This window comes from Lycorma delicatula, chromosome 10 (genome assembly GCF_047948215.1).
Source record: "Lycorma delicatula isolate Av1 chromosome 10, ASM4794821v1, whole genome shotgun sequence".
Lineage (NCBI taxonomy): Eukaryota > Metazoa > Arthropoda > Insecta > Hemiptera > Fulgoridae > Lycorma > Lycorma delicatula.
Genome location: NC_134464.1, coordinates 51,804,115 through 51,830,193, shown reverse-complemented (window position 1 = coordinate 51,830,193; position 26,079 = coordinate 51,804,115). Strand labels below are relative to the sequence as shown.

General features: G+C 31.6%; 1 protein-coding gene across 1 annotated transcript in view; it reads right to left on the bottom strand.

Moving 5' to 3' along the window:
• Window positions 1–9,078: 9,078 nt before the first annotated feature.
• LOC142331068 (beta-galactosidase-1-like protein 2) overlaps window positions 9,079–26,079 on the bottom strand; it is a 46,689-nt gene continuing 29,688 nt past the window's right edge. The window contains exons 9-13 of the mRNA XM_075376721.1: window positions 24,177–24,367; window positions 18,126–18,388; window positions 14,567–14,776; window positions 12,659–12,893; window positions 9,079–9,208 (exon numbers count right to left, since the gene is read on the bottom strand). Coding sequence (XP_075232836.1) covers window positions 9,140–9,208; window positions 12,659–12,893; window positions 14,567–14,776; window positions 18,126–18,388; window positions 24,177–24,367 — 968 coding nt within the window. The 3' untranslated portion in view covers window positions 9,079–9,139. The remainder of the gene's footprint in view (window positions 9,209–12,658; window positions 12,894–14,566; window positions 14,777–18,125; window positions 18,389–24,176; window positions 24,368–26,079) is intronic.

Genomic DNA, 26,079 nt, shown 5'->3' with positions numbered 1-26,079 from the left:
GTCTGTCGGGACCCTTGCAGTCTCTACTACCGTGCCCAGACCCCCAGCAACGGTGTCAGCGCTCGTTTTTGGTCCTTATATAGGTGCGGCAATTTACCCACCCAACCCTGAGTCTCGTTGCAACAAGTCTATTCGCACCTCTGTATGTTGTGATAACTGTTGCATTCTTGGTATCGCCGTAAGCACCCCTTAGCGAAGAAATGCAGTAGCCTTCCGATGTCCCGAGAACTTGATTAAGTGCCTCGCTGATATCTTTTTCAGTGGTGTCACAATCAAGATCTTTGATGTGCACCACTGTCCTCCGGTCACCTCTGGTCCTCAGATCCACCTGCAAGTCAGCCGCTCGATCACGCAGCAAATTAGTAAATTGTCCTGCCTTCTCTGACCCCAGGATTCGGACCTCCATCTCTTGATTCCTCCCCTTCCTGATGGAGAGGACATCGCCGACTTCCTCCTTAGACACTCTATCCTTAAAAGTACGAAGGAGGTCTGCGTAGGACTTACCGGGCGCTTTAACGACGACTGTCTTACTGTCTGCCACGGGTGGGCTGCCTCTTCGTACCGAGGCGGACCTGGACCTGCCACGGGCTTGTTCGCCCAGATTAGGGAGTATCATCCTCGGAGGTGATTTACCATCACGCAGCAGATATATAATGATTTTGCAGCCAATTTGTCCAGTGGGGATGACATACACGGCCAACTCAGACCTACCAACCACACGTCTCATAGCCCTGATGATTTGTGTCGCAGCAGTCCTATCTCCATCTTCCGAGCTGTATACAACTGTGTATCTGGTGCCTTTGGTGGAAACTCTGTTATCCTCTAAGACCGTGGAATCTTGAATGATCATGGCACCCGGCTGAGTGCCATGGTATTGACTACCCGGTCTCTGTTTACTGATATCAATGAAGTGGCAGCTATCCTCTCCTGAATCGACCGCAGAAACTTGGGTTAGTCTATTCATAGCTATTCATAGCATTACTAAACAATTATCATGAACTTCTTAGCTTTATCATAACTTCTTATTTGTAATGCTATAAAATAATTTATAATAAATTTGATGATTGGTTCTATTAATTTCAACAGTCTGTTTAACAATTCATATTGTAAATTCAATGATACAGAAGTAACATAATTTATTTGGGGACACACTAAGTTTCTTGGGGGTTCGTGACCTTCGTGATTGCCAGATCTTTCACCTACTGACATTTATTTGTAAGAGGTTTTTAGCGAAAATGTTAGTTACAATAAATTTCCATGCACTTAGTGATGAGCTATAAATAAAGATTTAAAATTATATTCTTATCATTTTTAGAAGCAACACTAAAGAAGACTTGCAACTAGCATGAAAGGCCTGTATTAAGATACATTTTCAGTATTTGTTGTAAATCTATTAGCAGCATTTGTAAAATTATTTTGAAAAAACAATTATTAACTTATTGATAATATTAATCCATTTCTGCTGCATCCAAAGATCTAGGGATATCCTACAGTTTTTGCAGTTTTATGTATATCAGTTCCCACTGGCTCTGGTAGGTACCAGTAACTTTTGATAGGCTTATTAATATCTCACATGGTACCATTTCTGCTGTGATGTAGCATATTTTTGATTTCAATTTTTTTGCAACTTTTTTTCTATGAGTTTTGAATTTTAGTTGATACTTCTCTATTATCTGAATGGGCTATTTTAATTATTATTTACTAATTATTAATAGCAAAATTTTATTATTTTCCAATATCAGTTTTTATTAAACTGATCCATTCTGTATAGCCTGCATCCGGTTCTAATGACACTACAGTTACAGTTTCAGTTACAGTTACCTATTGTCGTCTTATCTATTTGCCAAAGTCATTGTACTGTTTGTATATGTGGATAGTTATATGCATTTTACCTGTTTACTTTATTTTGTAAAGTTTAATATGGTGATTTATTTTAATTATAGCATTAAAATGAGTACAAAAAGACAGCGTCTATAATCTTTTACAGTAAATGAAAACCTGCGCGTTATAGAAGAGGCTGAAAAAATTGGAAATCGATCGGCAGGAAGAAAATTTGACGTAGATAAAAGCTGCATTCGAGTCTGGCATAAGAAGAAACAACTTCTGGTGAAAGGCACTGGTAATAAAAAGGCTTTTTGAGGCTTAAAACCAAAATACACTGTATTTACGGCTGTATTCCAAGCCGCTCAAGCATACAGGATACACGAGCTAAAGTGTCATCAACATAAGACGTCGTTTAGCTCGTAGAAGACCACGATGATGCTTCTCAAGGACCGTTTGGTTATGAGGGGCCAGTCGACGTATAGATGTTTCGACCACGAAATATATACTAAGTCCTCACAGAGACAATTATAAGGGAATCACTTTTTCTAATTTTTCTTACCTTCTGTTCGTCCCAGAACAAAACATCCCGATCCGGGCCTCTGCTATCTCCTGACCTCAAATCCAAAAAACCCAAAAAATGTGTGATCCTCCTTATAATTGTCTGTGTCAGGACTTGGAATACAGTTCATGTTGGAGACATCGATACGCCGACTCGCCGCATGACACTTTAGCTCGAGTATCCTTCATGCTTCAGTGGCTTGTAATTCAATCTCCGCCCACGAGCCTCCCTCGACCAGCTGAAAACCTCTGTCAGCCAGGTTGTCTTCCAGGTGAGTTCTGAACAATTTTAATGGGTCCAATCTGAGGGCAAGTAGTTCACTGACTTCTCTTTGAACTTGTTGATGTTCAACGTTGTTACAAATGCCGCCAGTTTAGTCACACAGCTGAACTGTGTAATCATCTGGTGGTAGTGTGCTTCCACTTCTGTAAAAAACAGTCTGTAAATAAATAGTAAGTATTGTGCGCGTTATAAGCAGGCTGTCATAATGTATTACAATTTAATAACGTTAGATGTTTAAATTTCGGCAATTAATTGCGTAGAAGGCTTACATTGCACACATGTAACTTGGAGAGATCGCCAAGCATTCGGGGTTGAATGTTGTCATGTTGCAGCATCCTATGATATATCCGGTGAACTTCAAGGTTTTTCTCGTTGGAAAATATTTTATTTTGGTTCTGTTAGAATGTCTGCAACACTGTGCAGAAAAAAAATTCTTCCGACAGTTCGAAAACGATCATCACATTGTTGACCTTGCGGATGATTAGGGCTTGCATCTGCATGTTGCAAGTTCATATTTTCAATGTAGAGATCCTGCTGATCATCATCTTGTGGTCTGGTATAAAACCCTACGATTCTAAGGTGCCAGTCAATTCTTTGTTAGTTCGTATGTGAATGCTAAGTCACTTTTGTACCATAGTGGTTTCACCTTTGATGTCAGTGAATTTATTGAGGGCTTTTTCGCACAATGTAATTTGCAGGTATATAATGTACCTGTACTGGTGAGTTGCCTATCTAAGCAGGTTCGGGCGACGGATTTTTGTTTGGCTGAACGAATTCATGGACAGCCATAATTTAGGGAAGATAATATAAAAGGTTTGTTTGCAGGGCAGTGTGTTGGACAGTTATTGTGAATGGTGGAGTTTGATTCACTTCAGAGGCGAAGAATGCTCAACAAATGTCGAAGCGTGGCTTATGCTGATGATGGTCTCCTGCTGGACGAGGGAGGCTCATGTACGGAGGTTTTATTCCACGCCGCTCAAGCATGCAGGATACACGAGCTAAAGGGTAATCAACATAAGACGTCGTTTAGCACTAAATCCCTTATCTATTTGGATTTTTTTATAGATGAATTCATTAATGGGATATCTTTTTCTTAATTTATATGACATTTGTTTTAAAGATTTATATTGAGTGGGAATTGCATATGTGAAGATCTTCAATACATAATTTATATACATTATGAATCTTTAACCTTGAAAATATTGTCGTGAATGATTGCTGTTTATTAGATCGCGTTACAGAAGATTTCTTAAAGCTGCCTTCACGACACATGTAGAAAATGAGATTAAATGTATGGTTACAGAAATTGTTAGTGAAATCGTATTGACAAAATTAAAAGTACTTTTTAAAATGTTGTGTATTTTATAGTTCAACCGGTACAGTGTAAATTATTGCGAAATAATCTGTTCTTTACAATAATGTATTATATTTTTTTCTCACACCCTAAATTTAGATACATTAAAGAATCATGAACCTTGAAAATATTGTCGCTAAATAGTGCTGTTAATTGTAAAAATTTGATGGAAAAATTAAATTATGTTAAAAAGGGACATTTTTCGTTTTCACTGTATGCATAAATAAAAAACATGCATACAAATCCTGTATGCATGTTATTTACATGCAGTTTTTTCTTTTTTTACATTACAAATTGTTAACGTATTTATCTTATACACCTTAAACTGTTAACCTTCATTCTTGTGTGAAAATGATAAAATTTTCTTTTTTTGAAAGTGGACCCTGTTTCTTGATGAGTTTGAAAAATGTTGCACTGTTCGGAACTTTAAATTTTCGTATACAATTTCACTATCTAGATATGTTTTCGTTAGTTTATTTTTTGCCACCGACAAATGTTTATTTTGCACATGAATTGTATAATATTTTAAACTATCATTCGGTTTACTTTTATTCACGAATACAGGACTGTTTACCTGTTGCTTGAGTATGGTATGATTTATTTATTTGTGTAGTATTTTTTTATTTACAGCTTACAAATTATGTTAACAATGTTAAACAATAAAAAATGAGCTAACAAAATACAGTATAGGAGCTTAAATTTCTAACTATACGTAGAAAAATTTAAAAAAATCTTTTCATTAAAATTTAAATTTTTTTCAAAAATGGTTGGTCATAGAATGATTCTGAGTTCATATTAGTTTTCAGCATCAAAAAACAGATTAAAATCATGTATCACATGTTAGGAAACAAAAATTATGTTTATCAGTATAATTTACAATTACTATACATTATCCATTTTTTGCAAAAAGTTATTATTCTATTCCACTTTTTATTTATTATTTTAACGTATTACACTGTACTGATTACAAGTATACTATATAATAGATATTTTATTATTTCCTGAATTAAAGGAGAAAATTTAATTTATTTCAAATTTTAAAATCATAATTGTATTGAAAAATGAATTAAACATATTGTATTTCAGTGTACTACTCATGTGAGTCCACTGTATACAAAATATTAGAAATTCCTATGACAACCATTTTTCCTGGAAAAAAATATATGTAATATATATACGTGAAATAAAATGATTGTATTAAAAAAATGAGTTAAATAGCAACTTATACATCTATGTACTACTCATATATATCAATATATATACCAAATATTAGATATATATATTACCAATATATCTAACAACCAAATTTCTGCTGAAAAAAATATATGAGCAATAATACATCATCCATTTTTTGTGAAAAAAATCAGGATTGAAATCCCACTTTTTTGATATATTAGATTGTACTGATTGATTACAAGAATATTAATATTATATATAGCGATAGAACATTGTAATAATGATAAAATCAAAACCTTAACCGACAACAATTGTTAACGTCTATATGTCTACAAGCGTCCATGATGATGATGAGGTACATTGTGTATACGAAGAAATTGATGAAGTAATTAAACACATAAAAGGAGAAGAAAATTTAATAATAGTTGGAGATTGGAATGCAAGCATTGGAAAAGGCAAGGAAGGAAATATAGTGGGTATAATTTAGTAATTGCCAACACCCAGTTTAAAAATCATAATAGAAGAATATACACTTGGAAAAAGCCAGGCGATACTACAAGGTATCAGTTAGATTGTGTCATGGTTAAGCAAAGATTTAGAAATCAACTCGTTAACTGCAAAACCCTGGGGCAACATTGATAGCGACCATAATTTAATGATAATGAAATGTAGATTGGGGTTTAAAAACCTGAAGAAAAGTGTCAGATGAATTGGTGGAATTTAGAGTAGCTTGAGGAAGAGGAGGTAAAGAAGATTTTTGAGGAGGGCATCACAAGAGGTCTGAGTAAAAAAGATAAGTTAGAAAATGTAGAAGAAGAATGGGAAAATGTTAAAAAGGAAATTCTTAAATCAGCAGAAGCAACTTAGGCGAAACAAAGAGAACTTAGAAAACCTTGGGTTGCAGATGATATATTGCAGCTAATGGATGAACGTAGAAAATATAGGAATGCTAGTGATGAAGAAAGTAAAAGGAACTATCAACAATTAAGAAATATTACAAACAGAAAGTGAAAACTAGCGAAAGAAGAGTGGATTTAAAGAAAAATTAACATTGGTAAATTAGATTTACCATCCTGGAATAGTCGCTTTAATATTGGAGGGACAGGTAGAAGGAAAAAATTGTGTAGACAGGCAACGTTTGGAATATGTAAAACAAATCATTAGGGATGTAGGATGTAGGGGGTATACCGAAATTAAACGACTAGCACTAGATAAGGAATCTTGGAGAGCTGCACCAAATCAGTCAAATGACTCAAGACAAAAAAAAAATAATATTACATCTTTGAAGATATAAAAATGTATTCTATTATGCTTCCTTTATTGTTATTTATGGAATATCTCTATTTAAATTTTAGATACTAATGCTAATGTAGCATTATTGTATTATATATATGTTTCTAGAAAGTACTCTTATAAATGTAACATACCGAGATTGAACCAAATTGATGGCATCAAGCAAGTAGGGTGAAGAGACAGTGAATAATACTGGGTGTCCAAGAATTATCTGAACAACTTTGATGTTTTATTAGAAAAGTAGTAATATGCCTATTAATGAATGGTTGGGCTCTCTTTAATAGATAATTCATACACTCTGCCTCAGCAAATATTAGTGCAGTAATTGTATACATAACCACATACGTCAGTCGCTATGAATCCACAGATGAAAGCACAATACATAGAGTGGTTTATTGAACCAAAAACAGACATAAAAATTCAAAGCAATTTTAAAACTTCTTGAGTCACCTCTAGAACAAATAGATGTTGATGGTATGATAAATTTAAAGAAACTGGTAGTGTTGAACATAAGAAAGATGCATACAGAAAGACCTAGAACATCAGATGAAAAAATGGAGATCATTTTGTCAATTTTTTGTTCATTACCCTGGGAAGTCGACTCAGAGTGACGCATGCAAGTTAAATCTTCCATGATCTACAATTTACAATGTTTTGAAGAAACTATTAAATTTGCATTCTCATAAATTACAAATATTGCAGCAGATTACACCACAAGATCATCATGCTAGAAAGGAGTTTGCTGTAGAAATGATTAAAAGAATTTAAAATGATGATTGCTACCTTAAGTAAGTTATGTTCTCAGACAAGACTACATTTCATGTGTTAGGAAAAGTGAACACTCAGATCATTCAAATATGGGGATTAGAGAACCCACATGATACACTTTCAGTATTAGAGATGGCCCAAAAATTAATATTTGGTGCAGACTACTTCACGATTGTGTTACTGGGCCTTTTTTCTTTACGAAAACTGCAGTTAATGTGAATATCTATCTGTATTTCTTTGCCCTTAGCTTGAAGAGTTACAATCCAGAATCATATTCCAATAAGATGAAGCGCTGCCCCACATTAAGGTCTATTGGTGCACAAATCCCTCAACAAAACATTCCCAAATCACCGGATTGGACTTGATGGACTGATTGCTTGGTCACCTTGATCACTTGATATAACTCCATGTGATCTTTTCCTACAGGGTTTCATTAACAAAACTGTAGTGAACATTAATGACCTTGAAGAGAGGATTGTTAAAGCATTCGAACTCATAGATGAGAATATATTATAACAAACATGGCATGAAATTAATTACTAGTTAATTACTAATAGTACACATATTGAATGTCTTTGATTACAGGTAAAAAACAAACTTTTGCTTTTAATGTTTCTAAATTCACACAACCCATTTTTGTATCTTAATAAATAAATTATTTATTCACTATCAAAATTGTCAGCTAATTCTCAGGCACCCAATATAATTTATTTTTTGAACAATGTCAAAAATCTAACTTCTATTTATTATTTTTATAACCACTTATTAAAATAAGCAAATATAAAATATTATTTTATTCCATTTTCTTTATTTATTATTAATGAAATATATGTAGTATTTAAATGTCTAACCACAAAGGTTTGAAACTTCCATAATTCTATAATTATTTAGACAGAAATGAAATATTAAAATATATTTTTGGATAGTCCTCTCATAAATATTCCTGCATACAGATAAATGACACAACCCATGACGACATCACATAAAAAATAGCAAAAAAAAGTGAATATTAGTTTTATATTCTCTGAAAAATGTCAAATGATCCCTATTTTTTTATTTATTACTATCAATAAGCAGAATAAGCAAATAGAAAAAAGGTATTTTATTCCATTCTCTTTTTCATTATTAATGAAATAAAAAAAAAACTGTATGGTGTTTGAACATACATGTTTTAAACTTCCATATTCTATTATTTAGACCCAAATGAAGCATTAATTTTCTCATTATTACTGTCATAAATGTTTCTGCATACCAAAAATGAACCATATTTAGGACATCAAGCAAAATGGCAAAAAAATTAGTGAGAAGATATAAGAATGTTTTTATTTCATTAACTTTTATGTGAATTTATTTGTTAAACACATATTTTTAAACATTTAATAATTCTATTATTTACATGCAAATGTAAATAATATAATTTGATTACAGTTTATTAGTATAAGGTGATTATACATTATACTAGTCATAGTATAATGCAATATCAATCGCTCACATGTACAAACATACATTTTGCACATTGCCCAAAAAACGTTTCAACCACACGGTATAATATTTTGGATATTTCCAATATGCGTCTATTTTTTATTTTTTTCATTTTTTTTATAATGTGATCTACATGTACGTAGTTCACACGATTTTTTTTGATAACATTAACTTTTTGACATTTAACCTGACCTTGTCCTGGGGCTGATAAATTTACACTATGATAAAAAATTCACCATCAGCCTTTTGTTCATTTACTAAAAAGAAATGAATAAACATGCTAGTCACAGAACGTAATTTCAATCATGGTTTTGGTTATGTCTAATAAATAATCAAATAATATTTTTGTAAAACATTTTATTAAAAAAACATACATACAACAAAAATTAAAACAAATTATTTTACACAAATATTGGTTTGGATGAAAAATCAACTTCACCTGAACATGAAAATTGCTCAAATATAATGATCTGTAAAAAAGAAAATAATAACAATTTACATCATATTTTTTTAACATAGTCTAATTTTATATGACCCATAATTTTATATTTTCCATAATCTAATGAAAAGTTTTGCATGCCCTCTCTCCCCAAAGAGACAAAGTAAGTCTATTATAATAAATAATGAGAAACAAAGAAAAGTACAATGGTTATGCTAGGAACTTAATATCTAACAACAGCGCATTTGAAAAGTCACTGTGCAGTATACTTCACTTTCATGTGGTGTTTAGAATTCTGTTCTTTCGGCATTAGGTTGGTACCCCTGTGGGTTTGTTGGGCATTGCTCAGTAATAAACCAAGATATCAGTTTGAACATGCTTATCAGATTAAGATATTAGAACATGCTTATCTGAACAAGATATCAGATTGAACATGCTTTGTTTCATGTTGTTTCATTTATCAGAATTAATAGTCACAAGAAATGTTAAGGGTTTTTTTGGTAGAGGAACACATTTATCTTGTTGAACACATCTTTTGTGAAGGTGACAGAAATATTGATTTAGTGAAACACAAGTTGTCTGAAACGTTTCCAAATATTCATGTGCCTCACCGCAATGCAGTATGAACTCTTATCGAAAAATTTCAGGTAACAGGTTCTGTTGAAGATACTGATCAGAGTGGAATACCACCTAAATTAAATGAACTTGATATTTTGGATGCTATGGATGAAAATCCATCAAAGACTATATGTAAGTTTGCACAACAGCAAGATATCAAACCTGCTACCACACATAAAGCTATAAGAATAGAACTGCAACTATTCCGTAATGTGTGTTCAGGAACTAAAACCTATAGATCATGCCAAAAGACTAAATTATTGTCATAGTTTAAACGTTTTCTTGACCAAAATTCCATATGTATCCTTGACATTACATTTTTTATACATGAAGTGCGATTTCATTTGGGATGAGGGTATATTAATTCATAAAATTAGACTATGGTTGACAACTAACCCCCATGAATGAATTATACAAAATTTATGTCAAGCAAAAATTAAAAAAGTGTGTGAGTAGGATGCGCATTGTGGGTCCAATCTTTTTTTTAAAACAAAGTTAATAGTGATCGTTATTGGGCAGTATTAACAAACTTCATTAGTCAGTTAACAGAAGTGGAAATCAGTAATGACTGGTTCCAACAAGATAGAGTCATAGTGTACACAGCTTACAGGTCAATGACTTTTTTACGAAATGTCTTCAGTGAATGAATGATTTAAAGGAGTTTATGGCCTGCACAATTGTCCAATCTGATTTCTCCAGATTACTTTCTAAGAGGAGCAGTGAAACAAGCATTACAACAGACCATGCATGATTGACAAACTAAAAATCGCAGCAATGCCATACATATGAGACATTCCATTATCGAGGAATTAATAAGATTTAATATGTACTTTACAGAAGAATATTTTCATTTGAAAGTGATACGATCCTCCAATTCTTTAATAAAGTGGACAGTTACATAAACTGCATTGTGGTGGACACAACATTGCATAACTTTTTTAGAGGTATTCGTATCATCATTTTATTAGTTTATATATTAATTTTTTTTTCATGCCACTCAAGTAGTTATGTGATGTAAGTGAGAATGTGTCAGTTTCATAATCACACCCACATTGGTTCAAATCAGAATTCATACACATATATACTTTTTAACTTTTTTTTTTAAATTTAGTCATATTGATTTATTAATAACAATTAACCTTTCTAAAAATGTTTGAATTAGAATGAAAAGTAAATAAAATTTTATTTCACTAATAACTTATGATTTTTTTCATACCTTTTTATTGTTATTATTGAATTATTATTTACTGTAAAATATTTTTACAATCAGAGGTTAATAATTATTAATTAAGTTAAAAATAATATTTATATATTTAGTCGAATTCAAACCGATGTGCCCTCCTCTTGTATGATCCAAATATTTCATTAATTAAATTTCTTTTAGCTAAAAACTCTAGAACCAATGAATATAACTACCACTTATGATGTATCATTGAAAAGCTCTCAATGAGGCTTATTACTGCAGTTAAGAAATCCCAATTTTTTGGATTTTAGGCTTTTTTGGATCCTTTTGGTCTAATCAATTACAATCAAAAGGAGAGGTGCACAACTACATGTTACAACAGTCCTAAAATTTCAACATTCTATGACTAATCATTTTTGAGTTATGCAAGCGAGATACATTCGATGTACAGTAACAATGAAACTAGTCAAAATGGATTCAGGGATGGTCAAAATGATATTTCCCAAATGAAATCTGAAATCTAAATTATTTGCAATCACAATGCTTACTTTACTTTATACAAGGAAGTAAAAAAGGTAGAGGATAGGCGTTTCAATTCAAAGAAGAGTAATAATATCTAAGTTAAACAAATTATTCATAATAATCTGCAAATTAAAGTCAAAGTTGTTGGTGAATTAAATAAATAAACCATGGGGCTCAGCATTAACAGTCATACACGATTCAGACATCCACAAAATGAATTACTTAAAAATTTCTCAGAAGCTTTTTGAACATTATGAAAATGAAAGACTCATTTCTGAAATGGAAAACAGTTAATGAAACATAAGTCCATCAATTTGAATCCAAGATTAAGTAACTAAGTTTACTCTGGAAGCATTTTTCAGCTCCTACAGAAAAAAAATCCAAAACTCACTCATCTACAGGAAAGTTGATGATATGATGATAATATTCTGGGCATGGGAGGCCTAGTTTATATTCATTTCACACTTAAGAGTGAAATGATTATTAATGAAAAGTTTAAAAGTAAGTTGGTGAAGGCAAAAATCATTGTCTAATAGGCATAGCAAACTTTCAAAAAGAGTGACTTTATTTAAGGATAATGTTCAACCTCACACCGCCAAAAAACAATCCTTTTCCTTAAGATTTCAAGTTTTGAGCTGTTGAATTACCACGTATAATTCTGACTTGGCTCTAAGTGATATTTATCACTTTGTTCCAATGAAAGAAGAGAACTGTAAAGAAATCATTTTTATTCTGATAACAAGGTGTTCAGTTGCAACATCGTAATACCTTGCACAAAAGTGTTTAAGTGGGTAGAAAATAAAGAGCAAATCTTTCGCTTACAACTTACATTTAAAAAGATAGTATAACTTTTTTGAAGTGCAGCAGGAGATCTTTAGAAAACTGAATGGCTCTATGAAGTAGGAAAATAGGTTTTCAAGTAAAAAAAACATTTCCTCCACAAAAAAAATTTTATGTATAATTATTTTAACAGAATAATTAAGAAATTTAAATTCGTTTCTTTTCTGTGAGACACAAAGAGAGCCCAGTTATCTTTTTAAATAGATAGTGACAGGGATCCAGATAATAAAGATCCAATAGTAAACTCCAATACTAAACTCTATTCAAACTTTTGTAAAATATTTTAATTTTAATAAATAAATTATATTTATACATTACCGTATTCACTCCTGTTTTAAGAAGGGGTGCTGGAACATAGAGAGCCAACTGTGGACCAATACTAAAGTATCGGCCAATATTAAATCCATTTACAAATACAACACCTTTACCCCAGTCCTCCATATTAATATACGTATCAAATATTTTTCCTTCTTCTAACTCAAAAGTTGCCTTAAACATAGTAGGATGTTCTAACTCCCTCTCTCTATATATATAATCCTTCCAACCTTTCACACTAACAACAAAAAATAAACAATTATAATTTAGTGCCAGAATTCAACTAAGAGATTGTCAGAAAATTACATTTGTTTCTTAATCTTAGTCCTGGCAACTGAAAGGTGCAAGGGACCCAGCCCATTTCTGAAAACTTCTATAAATAAAAGATGTACAAATTTTATGACAGCAATACAACTAAAAGTTTCACATGTAATTTGGATTTTTTTTTATACAGAAGAGAGAATCAAACTCAGTAAAAATGATAATTATGAGATTTAACCTCCCAAATGATGGTGGAATAATTATGAAGTACTACTATATCTATAACTGATATTACAAATCTGTATTTAATTTAAAAAAAGTCGGCAATGAATTGCATAACTTTCCCTGCTATGCCAGTCAAGTTATGTAATAAATTTTTGAAAAAACTTTTTATGATTTTTTAATTTGGGAGCTCCTTCATCAGGGGAGGAAATTGTTATTCTCTTTAACAAAATACATTTTGAGCAATAAAATGTATTTTTTTTTTTTTTTTAAAGTGCCCCGATACTCTATCATCAGCACACAGGTAAAATAAATTTTTAAGATAAAAATCCCTAAATGGTGATAATAAAATTTGAAAAAATAACTTTATGAAAAAAACTTTATTTCTGTAGTGATGGTACAAAGGCATTAATAGGAAAGAACAAAACAAGCATTCATCCAACAAAAAAAATATGCCCACAAGCCTCCCTCAACAAGCAGGAGACCACCATCAGCCAGGTTGGTTTTTCCAGGTGAGTTCAGAAGTATTTTAATGCATCCAGTCTGAGGGCAGGTAGTTTACTGACTTCTCTTCATGTAAGCCCAAAGAATTTGTTGATGTTCAACATTGTTACAAATGCCGCCAGTTTGGACAAACAGTTGAACTGTGTAATCATCTGGTGCTAGTGTGCTTCCACTTTGTGGATGAGAATCAAAAACGAGAGAAGTATCGTAAGAAGTCAGAGGGCGCAACTTGTGTTAACTGCATACATCTTCAGACGGAATTCAGCACTCTGCAAAAGTATTGCGCGCGTTATAAGCAAGTTACAAGTTCATATTTTCAATATAGAGATCCAGATGATCATCATCTTTAAATCTAGTATAAAATCCTACGATTCTCAGGTGACAGTCAATTCTTTGTTTGTGCGGATGTGAATGCTAAGTCACTTTTGTGGCATTGCGGCTACACGGATGATGGCGGCGAATTAAATGAGGGCTTTTCATTTCATCAGAGAGAGAATCATAAACGAGAGAAGTATCCTAAAAAGTCGGTGGGCGCGACTTGTGTTAATTGCATACGTCTTCAGAAGGAACATCAGCATTCTGCAAATAGCATTGTGCGCGTTATAAGCGGGCTCTCATAATATATTACAATTTAATATTGTTAGATGTTTAAAATTCGCCAATTAATTGCGTAGAGGGCTTACATTGCACAGATTGAACTTTGCGAGATCGCAATGCGTAGGGGGTTGGATGTTGTCTTGTTGCTACATCCTATGTTGTACCCGGAGAACTTCAAGGTTTTTCTCATTGGAAAAGATTTTATTTTAATAAGTTATCAGCTTTGCATACACACTATCATCTATATTATTATATATCATCTATATTTTTAGTAGTATGCAATACAAGAAAATTAAAAACTTGATAAGATAGAAAATAATTACATACCTTGTGACCCATTTCGGTTGGAAATCTAAAACCATAATACTCCACACACCACTTAATTGAATATCATCAATTTTAACAATTCCATCTATAAGACCTTTTCTTTGGTCAAAATCTTCAAATGAAAATCCAAAATTATTACGACCAAGATTTTCAACAAGAATATCAAGTACATGAGTACCATTTCCAATATTAAACCTTTTTTTTGCATTTCTGAAAACAAATCAATTAACTAATTTATAAACATTATTAAAAATATTAAATCTATTTATCTATGTACCCAACAATATAAAACTTAACATAAAACAGTCCTGAAGAACAAAAAACAAAAGAAGTTTTTTTTTGACAAAAAAAAAATGATTACAACAAAATTAGGTCCTGGACTTTGCAGTAAATTAAAGAGAATTACCATTCAGCTGTGCAACGTTATTATTTCAGAATGAAACTGTTTAGCTCTTTACAGAATGCTGTTTTGCTCATCCTTAGTATATGGTAGATTAACGCTGGACGAAGTCATGAACTGTTTTTCCATTTTAGTAATGTCAGATCTAATTCTTGAAATGCCTATTGGATAAAAAGAGGTCTCAGTCAACCCCAAAAAATAAAAACTTAAACAATTTTAGAATTTAAAGATAATTAGGTCTAGAGAAAATAATACTTTAAATCAAATCACAGTAGAAGCCCAATAATCCAAACCTGTTATGATCATGGAACTACATTTGTCCAGATCAATGAAAACCTGATTAACGAGTTCTAATTAAAGAGTATTGTGCAATCATCTTTAATGTATTGAAATACTGGCAGAATCATTTTTAATATATTAAATAATTTACTCGTATACTGGATCAATCTTCTTTAATGTATTTGAATAAGTTAAAAATTTAACAATCGTTTTTTTATGGTAAAAAGAATTCAAATTTTTGACCTCAGTGGTTTCTCTACTGAACAATTTAAATTAAATTTAAACTAAAACTTACAAACTCTTTATTTTTACTATAGTTTAATCTTGTCATAAGTTAAACAGTAAAACTTTTATGGATGAATAGATGACAAATTTTTCAAAAAATCCACTTACCAAAAATGCAGTAAGGAATGCTAAAACTCCAGCTTCTAATAATAAAATCAGATGATATTCAGCACTCACAAGAGTTTTTTCTATTTATTATGTTTTTTTTTTTTTTGTAAGTAGTTAGAAAATTTCGTACGGCTGAGTTAATCTCTCCAGATAAAGCCAAATTACATAGCCTGTTTCGCCAAAAACATATCTATATCAAATAGATAGTCTTGACTACCAAAATCACTATTAAAAAGTCCATACTTCAATCAGATATCAAAACAACTTATAATAAGCAACTAAAATCTCTAATATAATATTGTACCTTCTACTGAATCGAGTATACAAAATTGTTTCTATATAAAAGAGTTAATATTCATAATACCAATTGTTGCTTCACACTGTCAATCGCAATTATGGTTGTGATCCACTAAAGCATCCGAGGTACAAGTAGCAATACCCCAGCGTTGTTTTCTTTGATTAATCACATGAAGAGTAAAACATAAAAGAGAAAATAACTAGGAAACAGTAAATGAAAAGAACCAAGCCAAAAATTTAAAATTTTTCTCCTAATTTTCCATTAAATATAATAGAAATTTCTACTGAGTTTAAAAGCATTCACATAAATATATTAAATTCCCAGTACTTCCCATACAACAATAAATTAATAGACTTGGTTTTCCTTTATTTTGCTTTGACTATCTTTTTTATGCCCCTTCTATGTTTCTTGTTGCATCAACCATTTCCTATACCTGTCTTCATCCTTAGTAGTAACTTTCTCAACAGATGCTCATTTTTTTCTCCCTTTCCTTATCAAAATACTAATTTGCTGATATCATTCCTTCTTACCATTTTCTCTTCTTTTTATTCTTGATTTCATGTCATGTATTTACCTTATGTTCACTGTTCAGTTTATTAGGCAACCATATCAACTTTGTTACCTTTTTCTATTTATTCAGAAAAGAAATGTTCAGGCCTTTAGTACAGCAGTTGCATTTCTATTTTTATCCCTTCTAGTTTGCCAGATATTCCTCTTAAAATCTTACTTTTACAGCCATCAGTTAATTTTTATATTTGCACACAAATTGTGTTGTAGCCTAAACCTCCGTAAATGATTTTACCAAGAACTACTCTAGGAACAATGGAAAAATCGATTTCAAATCTGAAATGGTAACTCAATTTCATTAATTTTTTTATTTTATCAACATACTAATTCAAGTAATAAATATGAGATAATGTACAATCAGCCAAAATGTTCATCATCATATTTGTTTGTTATACAGTTCTAAAACATTTTATATGATAGCTTTTCTCAATTTTAAAAGTCCAGAACATATATCACTGCCCAATTTCACATTAATTGGAAAATTTGATTGTGTTATTCATTTTAAAACTTTTAATTTTAAAACTCATATTCAAATGATCGTAGTGAAATACATGAAGTGATGACATCCAGTCTGGCCAGCCTTTCACTTCAAAAACCAATAAAAACATTGTAAAAGATCACTATCTAGTGAACTCTGCTCTGACCATAACATACAATTAAGGAGATGACTAATGAACTGAATTTAGGTGCCTATGTAGTTCAGTCAATTTCAACTGAAGATCTGAACATGCATATCGAGTATCCATGAAATTCACACTGAAATTGTTGTCAGACCACAGAAATGGGATTTGAAGTGTCCCAAGAACTGATTAATCGGATTGAAACTGACCCAGATTTGTTAAAAAGAGTATTACATGACAAATCATGGGTTTATGGGTACAAACAAAAAACAAAGGCATAATCACTGCAATGGAACGGTCAAAGTTCACCACGATTGAAAAAAGCATAACCAAGTTGACTGAATGTGAAAATAATGTTGGTGGTTTGATCAACAGGTATCGTGCATCACAAATTTGCCCTCTAGGGGGAAACCAGGAATACTATTCAACCAGGAATACTATTCAACCAGGAGTACTATGAAAGTGTCCTTCAGCATTAGCACAAAAATGTGCAAAAGAAAAGTCCTGTACTCTGATGAGACAAGAATTGGGTCCTCCACCATCCAGTGCAATGAGCACCGACTCATCGCACGTACTCAATTACAGAATTTTTGGTAAAATTCCAAATACCTGTGCTTCCATAATATATTCTCCTGATTTAGCCCCTGTCGACTTCTACCTGTTTCCTAAATTAAAATGTCTGCTTAAAGGGAACCATACAAATACAGAGAGGGTTCTTTAAGAAAGGAAATTTCCAGGAATGCTTCCAAAAGTGGAAACATTGGGAATGTTTCCACTTTCCATTGACTGAACACACGAAGTTGCTGTTTTCAGTCAGAAGGGGACTACTTTGAAGGAGATCCATCACAAAGAGCCTGTAAGTATTGCCATTTGGAAATTGCAAGTCCAGTCTTAAAACTTTCCAATCATACCTCACATGTTTTAAAAATATAAAATATATATTAAAATCATATTAATAAAACTATTTAACTACTACTCTAAGTACATAAGAAAACATATTACACTGCACCCCAAAATCCAAACTGATTAACTTGTTTCATGCTCTGGAATATATCAGTTTGTCGAACATTGTCGATTAATACCATAGCCACATCTCTTACTCTACCCATTATTTGTATAACTGGATGTTCTTTAGTAACACAAATTTGACGGTAAAGTATAAATCCATAACTTTGACCACCTCTTTTAGAGTTACATTTTCTTCCTTTTAGCGGCAGTAATTCCATTGGTTTTAATTCAGTAGATTCTACTCTGTCTTCTATAAACTGAAAATAAAAATATTAGTCAATTCAAAATCTATACATAAAATAATTTTATAAACATTGAGGTTATTATTTATTTTTTTCACTAATTCAGACTTACAAAAGAAATAAATTTGTTTTTTATTTGGCTTTTTTTTCAAAAAAGATTCAAGAGCATGTATAAATCACAAAAGAAATGACATATTTTGAATTTTAAGAGTGAAGAATAATGTAAAAAGGCTTCAGTGATGCTTTCTTTTCAGTGGTCCTTATTTTGTACTTGAACAGAATATAATTGTGTATTTAAAATTACAAAAATAAATGGGGATAAGGTCTGGAGACCATAGGGGCCAGGCAATCCACCCTTCTTGTCTGAAGCATCACTAAGGAAATGTTTCATTAAGAAAATCCTACACAATTGTGGTAAAATGTGGAGGAGCTCCATCTTAACTAAAAAATGGAATTTTCCGGTATTTAGGGCACTGCATACCCTTTTAACATATCCAGGAAGATATTCCCATTATTGGTTTTTCAGCAAAAAAGAAGGGGCCAATAACTCTATTTTATCCATTAGCGTACCACATATTCACTTTTTCACTGTCACGCTGATATTCAATAATGGCTCGTGGAGGTTCAGTACCCCAAACATACAAACATTACAAACATTATCCCAATGTACTCATCCAGAAACATGAAACGTTGCTTCATCTGAAATTGAAACTTGTTTAAAAAGTCATCATCCTGTTCTAACCTATCCAGAATGTCTACAGCAAAATTAAATCGTTTCACTTTGTCCTGTGGATAAAGTTGTTGTAACACCTGAATTTTGTAGGCAGTGAAACATAACCATCTTTTCAACACATTGTGAACAGTTGTTTCAGAAATGCCAAACTATCCAGAACACTTCTGCATGGAATTCTTTAGGCTTCACAAGAAACTTGTTTGGACTGCTTAAATCATTTCATCAGACACTGATGGCTGTCCTGGACATGTTTGCTTCAATAGGCTGCCTTTTTCTTTGAGTTGTTTGTTCCATCGCCGAACATTATTTCACATGGGAATCTTCATGGTATACATGGTTACACAACAGGTGTAACTGACTCAAACAAAGCAAGCCACAACACACATTGAATCTTCCTCTGCACCACAAATATGATAACTAATGTACTGCTTGTGTGTACTGGAAAACGCAATGCGCATGTGCTAATTTTCGCACGCAAAAACTTGGGACTGTTTCTTTTTCCTTTAGCATACAGTTCATCTCTCTACATGCTTTATTCCAAAGCTATAATCATTTAAAACCCCCATTACTATTTTATGGACACACTGTAGAGTAAACACAATTTTATAAAGAAAACAAATTTGTCAGTTGAAACACATAAATTTAAGATTTACAACTAAAGTCACAAATAATCTGTTAAAAATACTAAAAAAAAATTGAAAAACCAAAAACAGTCAAAAAGGTTTCTAAAAAAATGCAGATTAAACTTCAAAACAGTAACAAAAACTACATATGCTTTTACATAATCTTTAAATATGGAAACACTACCAAATAGTGATAGCATCAAATTTACCTTCACTTGACTGCATTGCTAGTCAAACTAATATATTGCTTCTACATGAAAAATGTACAACTACTACTTATAAATAGCTCATCAAATATTTTGACAGAAAGCAAAATAAAACTGGTCAGAACTGAAGTACATAATATTCCGGGGCACTTTTTAGCAACACATAATATTAAATCAAGAACCAGGAAAGTGTTAACTGTATTTACAAGTGTCATGAAAACACTCCACATTATCAATTCAAACATTCCACATGAATCAATCCACATAATGGTTAACAAATTACACATATTTTTACAATTTTAAGAAAGGCATTTATGTATAAGACTTCACAATAAATGACTCATGATTAAAAAAAATTAACAGAGAAACTGTTAAACTGTAAACTGCATCTCTTTTATAATCTAAACAGTTCCAAAACACCTAGAATCTCTTTGGGAGAATGATCTTTAAAATGAACAGATGTGAAGTAAAACAAAAATATAAAAATTAAAATGATGTTTAATGATGAACTAGTTTCAATAGAGAACACAATATGATGTCTGCACTGATTATTATAACATATTACCAGCATTTAAACAATTCATATATATATATATATATATATATATACAAGGGTAAGTTAAAAAGTAAAGGGAAATTTTGATTTCCGTCCCAATCACATGTGTGGCAGCAATGATTGTTCTGCTATAACTCAAAACCTCTATCAGCTGTTAATTGCAAGTGTTTTTCATTGTTAGCAATTTCTGACTGCGTTTAAAAGTCTATTTAAAATGAGTGTTCCTTTGTCTGATTGCATCATGGAAGAAATGTGAGCAGAGATATGTTTCCGCAGGTCAGAAGGGATGAAACCAGCAAATGCTGGTTAATGGTTAAATGGATTATTCGTCAAATGCAGCAGCAATATGGAGAGAGTGTTTGAGAGGAAGCAAGATCTACAAATGGATTGATTGCTTAAAAATGGTAGGATTTCTCTGTGATGAACAGCGGCAAGGTAGGCCTTCCACTTCAAAGACTAGCAACAATATTGATAAAGTTAAATAAAAGATTCTGAGTAATCAACGAATTACAGTTGATGACATTGCAACTGAGTTGAATATAAGCCATGGCTCAGGATTTTCAATCATCCATGATTCTTTAAACTTTTGAAAAGTCTGTGCTCGCTAGCATCCACAAAGAGAATCATTTGATAATTTCCCAGAAGTTTTTGAAACATTACGAAGATGAAGGAGACTGATTTCTTAAGTGAATAATAACTGTTGATGAGACATGGATCCATCACTTTGAACCTGAGAGTAAGCAACAAAATTTTAGTGTGGAAACATCCTTCACCCTCCCCAGCAAAAAAGTTCAAAACTCAGATGTCTGCAGGAAAGTTGATGATGACAATATTCTGGGATATAAAAGATTCATTTTTGGTTTACTTCACATCTAAAGATTAATCAGTAAACAGTGACTACTACTATGAGCTACTGCATTTACCAAACCAAAAAATCAAATTCAAAAGATGTGGTAAACTTTCTAAAGGCGTGATTTTGTTTCAGGATAACGCTCAACCTCATACAGCCAAAAAAACAGTACTTTGCCTTCAAGATCTCGGTTTTGAGCTGCTGGACTACCTTCCATACAGTCTGGACCTGGCTCCAAGTGATTTTCATCATTTTGGCCCATTAAAAGAAGAGTTGTGAGGGAATCATTATCGATCTGATGAAGAGGCCGTAGAATCAGGCAAAAGTTTTCTGCACACCAGGCCAAAAACTTTCTTCCAGGCAGGAATTCAAAAGCTCGTTAGAAGATGGGCTAACTGCATAGAAGTAGGAGGGGATTATGTTGAAAAATAATGCATGTATCACTCATGTAAGTACAAATAAATATATTAATTTTTTGAATTTCACTTTACTTTTTGACTTGTTATCATGTACATATATTTATTGAAAATAATGTCTAATAGGCAGTAATTAATAAATAATTAAAACCTACTTAAGGACACACCAAAATAGTAAACTTATTGTAAATTGTGATTTCTGAGACAGATGGTAGCAGCTTGGCCTTTCATCCAGAGATTTGAATCCCATTCAGAAGTGGCATTGTCATATGCTTTGAAATTTCCACTGCCAATGGGAATATGGCATATTAATATTGCCTAGGAACACGTACAACCTTCGGGCTTCTGTAGTGAATTAATTTATCAACAAGCCAAAAAAAATTACAACTTTAAAGTTTTTTTATGGTTTCATTAATAGTTATAAAATACTATTTCAGGTAAATTATTACTATCATTATTTGTAAAAACTGATATTGTCATGATTATTTCTTGATATTCTATAACTGTAGTATCTCTTCATATTGTAGTATGAAAGCTTTTTGGGTCCATTGATTAAAATAGTTTACTTTTTTGGTGCGTTCAATTGTGGTTTTTATTAACAGACACAAAACAAAAAATTACTATTCAGATTTCATTTTTCAAATATTCTTTAAATACATAATGTTAGGAGAAAATGTTTGAAATTTTATATAATATAGATGTGAATATTTACATAATTTTTACAGAGATTATAGAAAATTTTCAGGGAAAATTGTTCAAGTAAAAAACCCAATTATTAGTTGAATTATCTTAAAGAATTATAATACTAAAAAGGAATAAAAAATAATAAAATTTTGCTATTAAAACTTAGTAAATAATAATTAAAAAGCCAATTCAGATAATAGAGAAGTATCAACTAAAATTCAAAACTCATAGAAAAAAAAGTTGCAAAAAAATTGAAATCAACAAATACGCTACATCACAGCAGAAATGGTACCAAGTGAGATATTATAATAAGCCAATCAAATGTTGCTGGTACGTACCAGAGCCAGTAGGAACTGAAATACATAAAACTGCAAAAACTATAGGATACCCCTAGATCTTTGGATGTAGCAGAAATGGATTAATATTATCATTAAGTTAATAATTGTTTTTTTCAAAATAATTTTACAAATGCTGCTAACAGATTTACAACAAATACTGAAAATGCATCTAAATACAGGCCTTTCATGCTAGTTGCAAGTCTTCTTTAGTGTTGCTTCTGAAATGATAAGAATATAATTTTAAATCTTTATTTATAGCTCATTACCACGTGCATGGAAATTTATTGTAACTAACATTTTCTTTAAAAACCCCTTAAAATAAATGTCAAGAGGTGAAAGATCTGGCGATCACAAAGGTCACGAACGCCCAAGAAACTTAGTGTGTCCCCAAATAAATTATGTTACTCCCGTATCATTGAATTTACAATATGAATTGTTAAACAGACTGTTGAAATTAATAGAACCAATCATCAAATTTATTATATATTACTTTATAGCATTACTAGAGCTAATGTTAAGAAGTTCATGATAATTGTTTAATAATGCCCAGATGTAATTGTAGCAATTACAAATGTAATTGTCTCTGAGAAATAAAAGTCAAATAATAATTTTAAGACACATCACAGAAACCCCTAATTTTTACAGAATGGTATGGTTCCTAATAGAAGGCATGTATCCAGACATTATCGTTTTTGACTGCTTAGCTGCTTATGTATCTAAAGAGATGGAACCAATATTAATCATATTTAGTTGGTAAAATAAACATTACATAAAAAAGTCATTATTTTCACAAAAAAAAGAAGTAGATAAACCACCCCTAATGCAACACTAATTTTTTTTTATCTAACAATTAGAATGCACGTGTTACATTAATTAAAGAAATTTCAATGGTTTTGTCACTTACTAAGAAATTCTGTAAGATCTGTTTATGTCAAGAAACTCTGTTATTCTATGGCAGAACTCAATGATAAATCCTGAATCTTTAATAAACATAGTCAAAACATTTGAACATGTTGAACAAAGATAGCGAGCAACAACTCTTATATAATGATGATTTGTCTTGTAAATAAACATCTGGATAAACACAAGAAAAATCTTTTTCACATTTCTCATGAAGACTATATTATATCTCACAATATATAAATACAAGAAAAATCTTCATCACATTTCACGTAAAGAACTATATTATATCTCCCAATATATCTTAAAATTATATCAAAGTAAAACATACTATTAACTTTAAAATAAAAATGCATGACTTTTCAATCAGATATTAGTCATGCAAATGACAAAACTAAAATGAAGAATGTAAACAAAAATGCAACAGCAATCGCTAATGTTAGGGGATTTTTTCTCTTTATTGAATAAATATGCTACATAAAAACTATATAACTTACCACATTATCTATAATATCATTCCATTCTAACTGTTCTGATATTACTATTGGATGATAAGCAACTGTAACAACAGAATCTGGTATACTTGGAATTCTTATGCCTATACCTATTTGTTCTCTTAAAAATAAGTCTCTGGTCATAAAATACTTCTCTGTATAATCACCATGTTCTGAAAGAAGGGCATCATAATCTGGAAAAAACAAACTAAAGCTCAAGTCCACAGATTTTTCATAAAATATAAACCTTCTTTCTACAAATTTTCTGTTACTTTGTCACGAGAACTTAATTGTTACTAAAATCTGCACTTACAAAAGAGGAGTCATAAAATTAAAACAGTAAATATTAAAAAACATATCTGCAGGATTAGTGCTGCTGTTGCTATCACCAACAAATAGTAATGGGGTGTATATAATCTAGTTTAAAAGGAAAGGAATCCATCTGCTGACTGGAACACATTTCAATAAATATCTCTAAAGATTTTTTAAATATTTTTCACTCCTAAAACCATTTACTCTAGCAGTTTTTGTATGATGTGGACTCCGTGTACAATGTGAATATAATCCTTTCTTACTGCAATCTGTTTGGCTGCTCATTTACTGGACAAATTTATTTTCCAGAGGGAAACAGAAAGTTGTAAATAATGATGTTTCATGAGAAAACTGTTTAAAATGTTATTTTCTTTAATCCTTCTTGTGAGAATCTATAACCCAAAAATTCATCTGCAGTAAATAAGTAGCAAAAGATGAGAAAAGAAATTCCCACTCGAAATTTCAAATATTCGAGTACCCCCTGCACTTTTTTTCTTGGAATTGGAGAGAAAAAATAAGGGTGCGGGGCTTACTTGAAACATAGCCTTTAGCCAGGATAATATAGGTAAAGTAAACGTTTTCTTAGAAGTACCTAAATTTAATCACATAAATATAATTACATTAGGCTTTCGTTTATCAATACCGGATGCTGCTTATACAGAATACATTTTTAATTATTAACATCTTGTTCATATTATCGACAGGAACGAAGTTACGGTATTTTTATAAAACTGATTCATTCTGTATAGGCTGCATTCCGGTTCTAATGACACTACAGTTATAGTATCGGTTACCCATCGTCGTCTTATCTATTTTCCATAGTCATTGTACTGTTTGTATATGTGGATGGTTATGTGCATTTTATCTGTTTACTTTATTTTGTAACGTTTAATATGGTGATTTATTTTAATTATAGCATTAAAATGAGTACAAAAGGACAGCATCTACAATCTTTTACAGTAAATGAAAACCTACGCGTTATAGAAGAGGTTGAAAAAGTTGGAAATTGGGCGGAAGGAAGAAAATTTGACGTAGATGAAAGGTGCATTCGAGTTTGGCATAAGAAGAAACAACTTCTGGTGAAAGGCACACAGGTAATAAAAGGACTTTTCGTGGCTTTAAACCAAAATACACAGACATAAAAAAAAATTGTATGACTGTTATGGAAAAAAGGAAATGCGGTTATACTGTCACGACAGAAATGTATCAATCATATGCTCATGAAATCGCTAAATCATTTGAATAAAGTTGATTTTAAAACAAGCCGTGGATGGATAACACGATTTTTTGCACGAAATGATTGGTCAATAAGACGAAAGACGACCATTTCTCAACGACTTCCAGACGCTTATGAACAAAAAATACTATATTTTCAAAAATGCATAATAAATTTTAGAAACGGTAAAGGTTTCCTTCTCAAACAGGAAACGCTGATCAAACCCCTGTGTATGTTGAAATGCCACTCGACAAAACTGTAAACAAAAAAGATAAAAAAAGTGTTATGATTCGCACTGGTGGAAATGAAAAACAAAGGTGTAGTGTTAATGCTTTGCATTACTTCTGATGGATCAAAATTACCTCTGCACATTGTTTT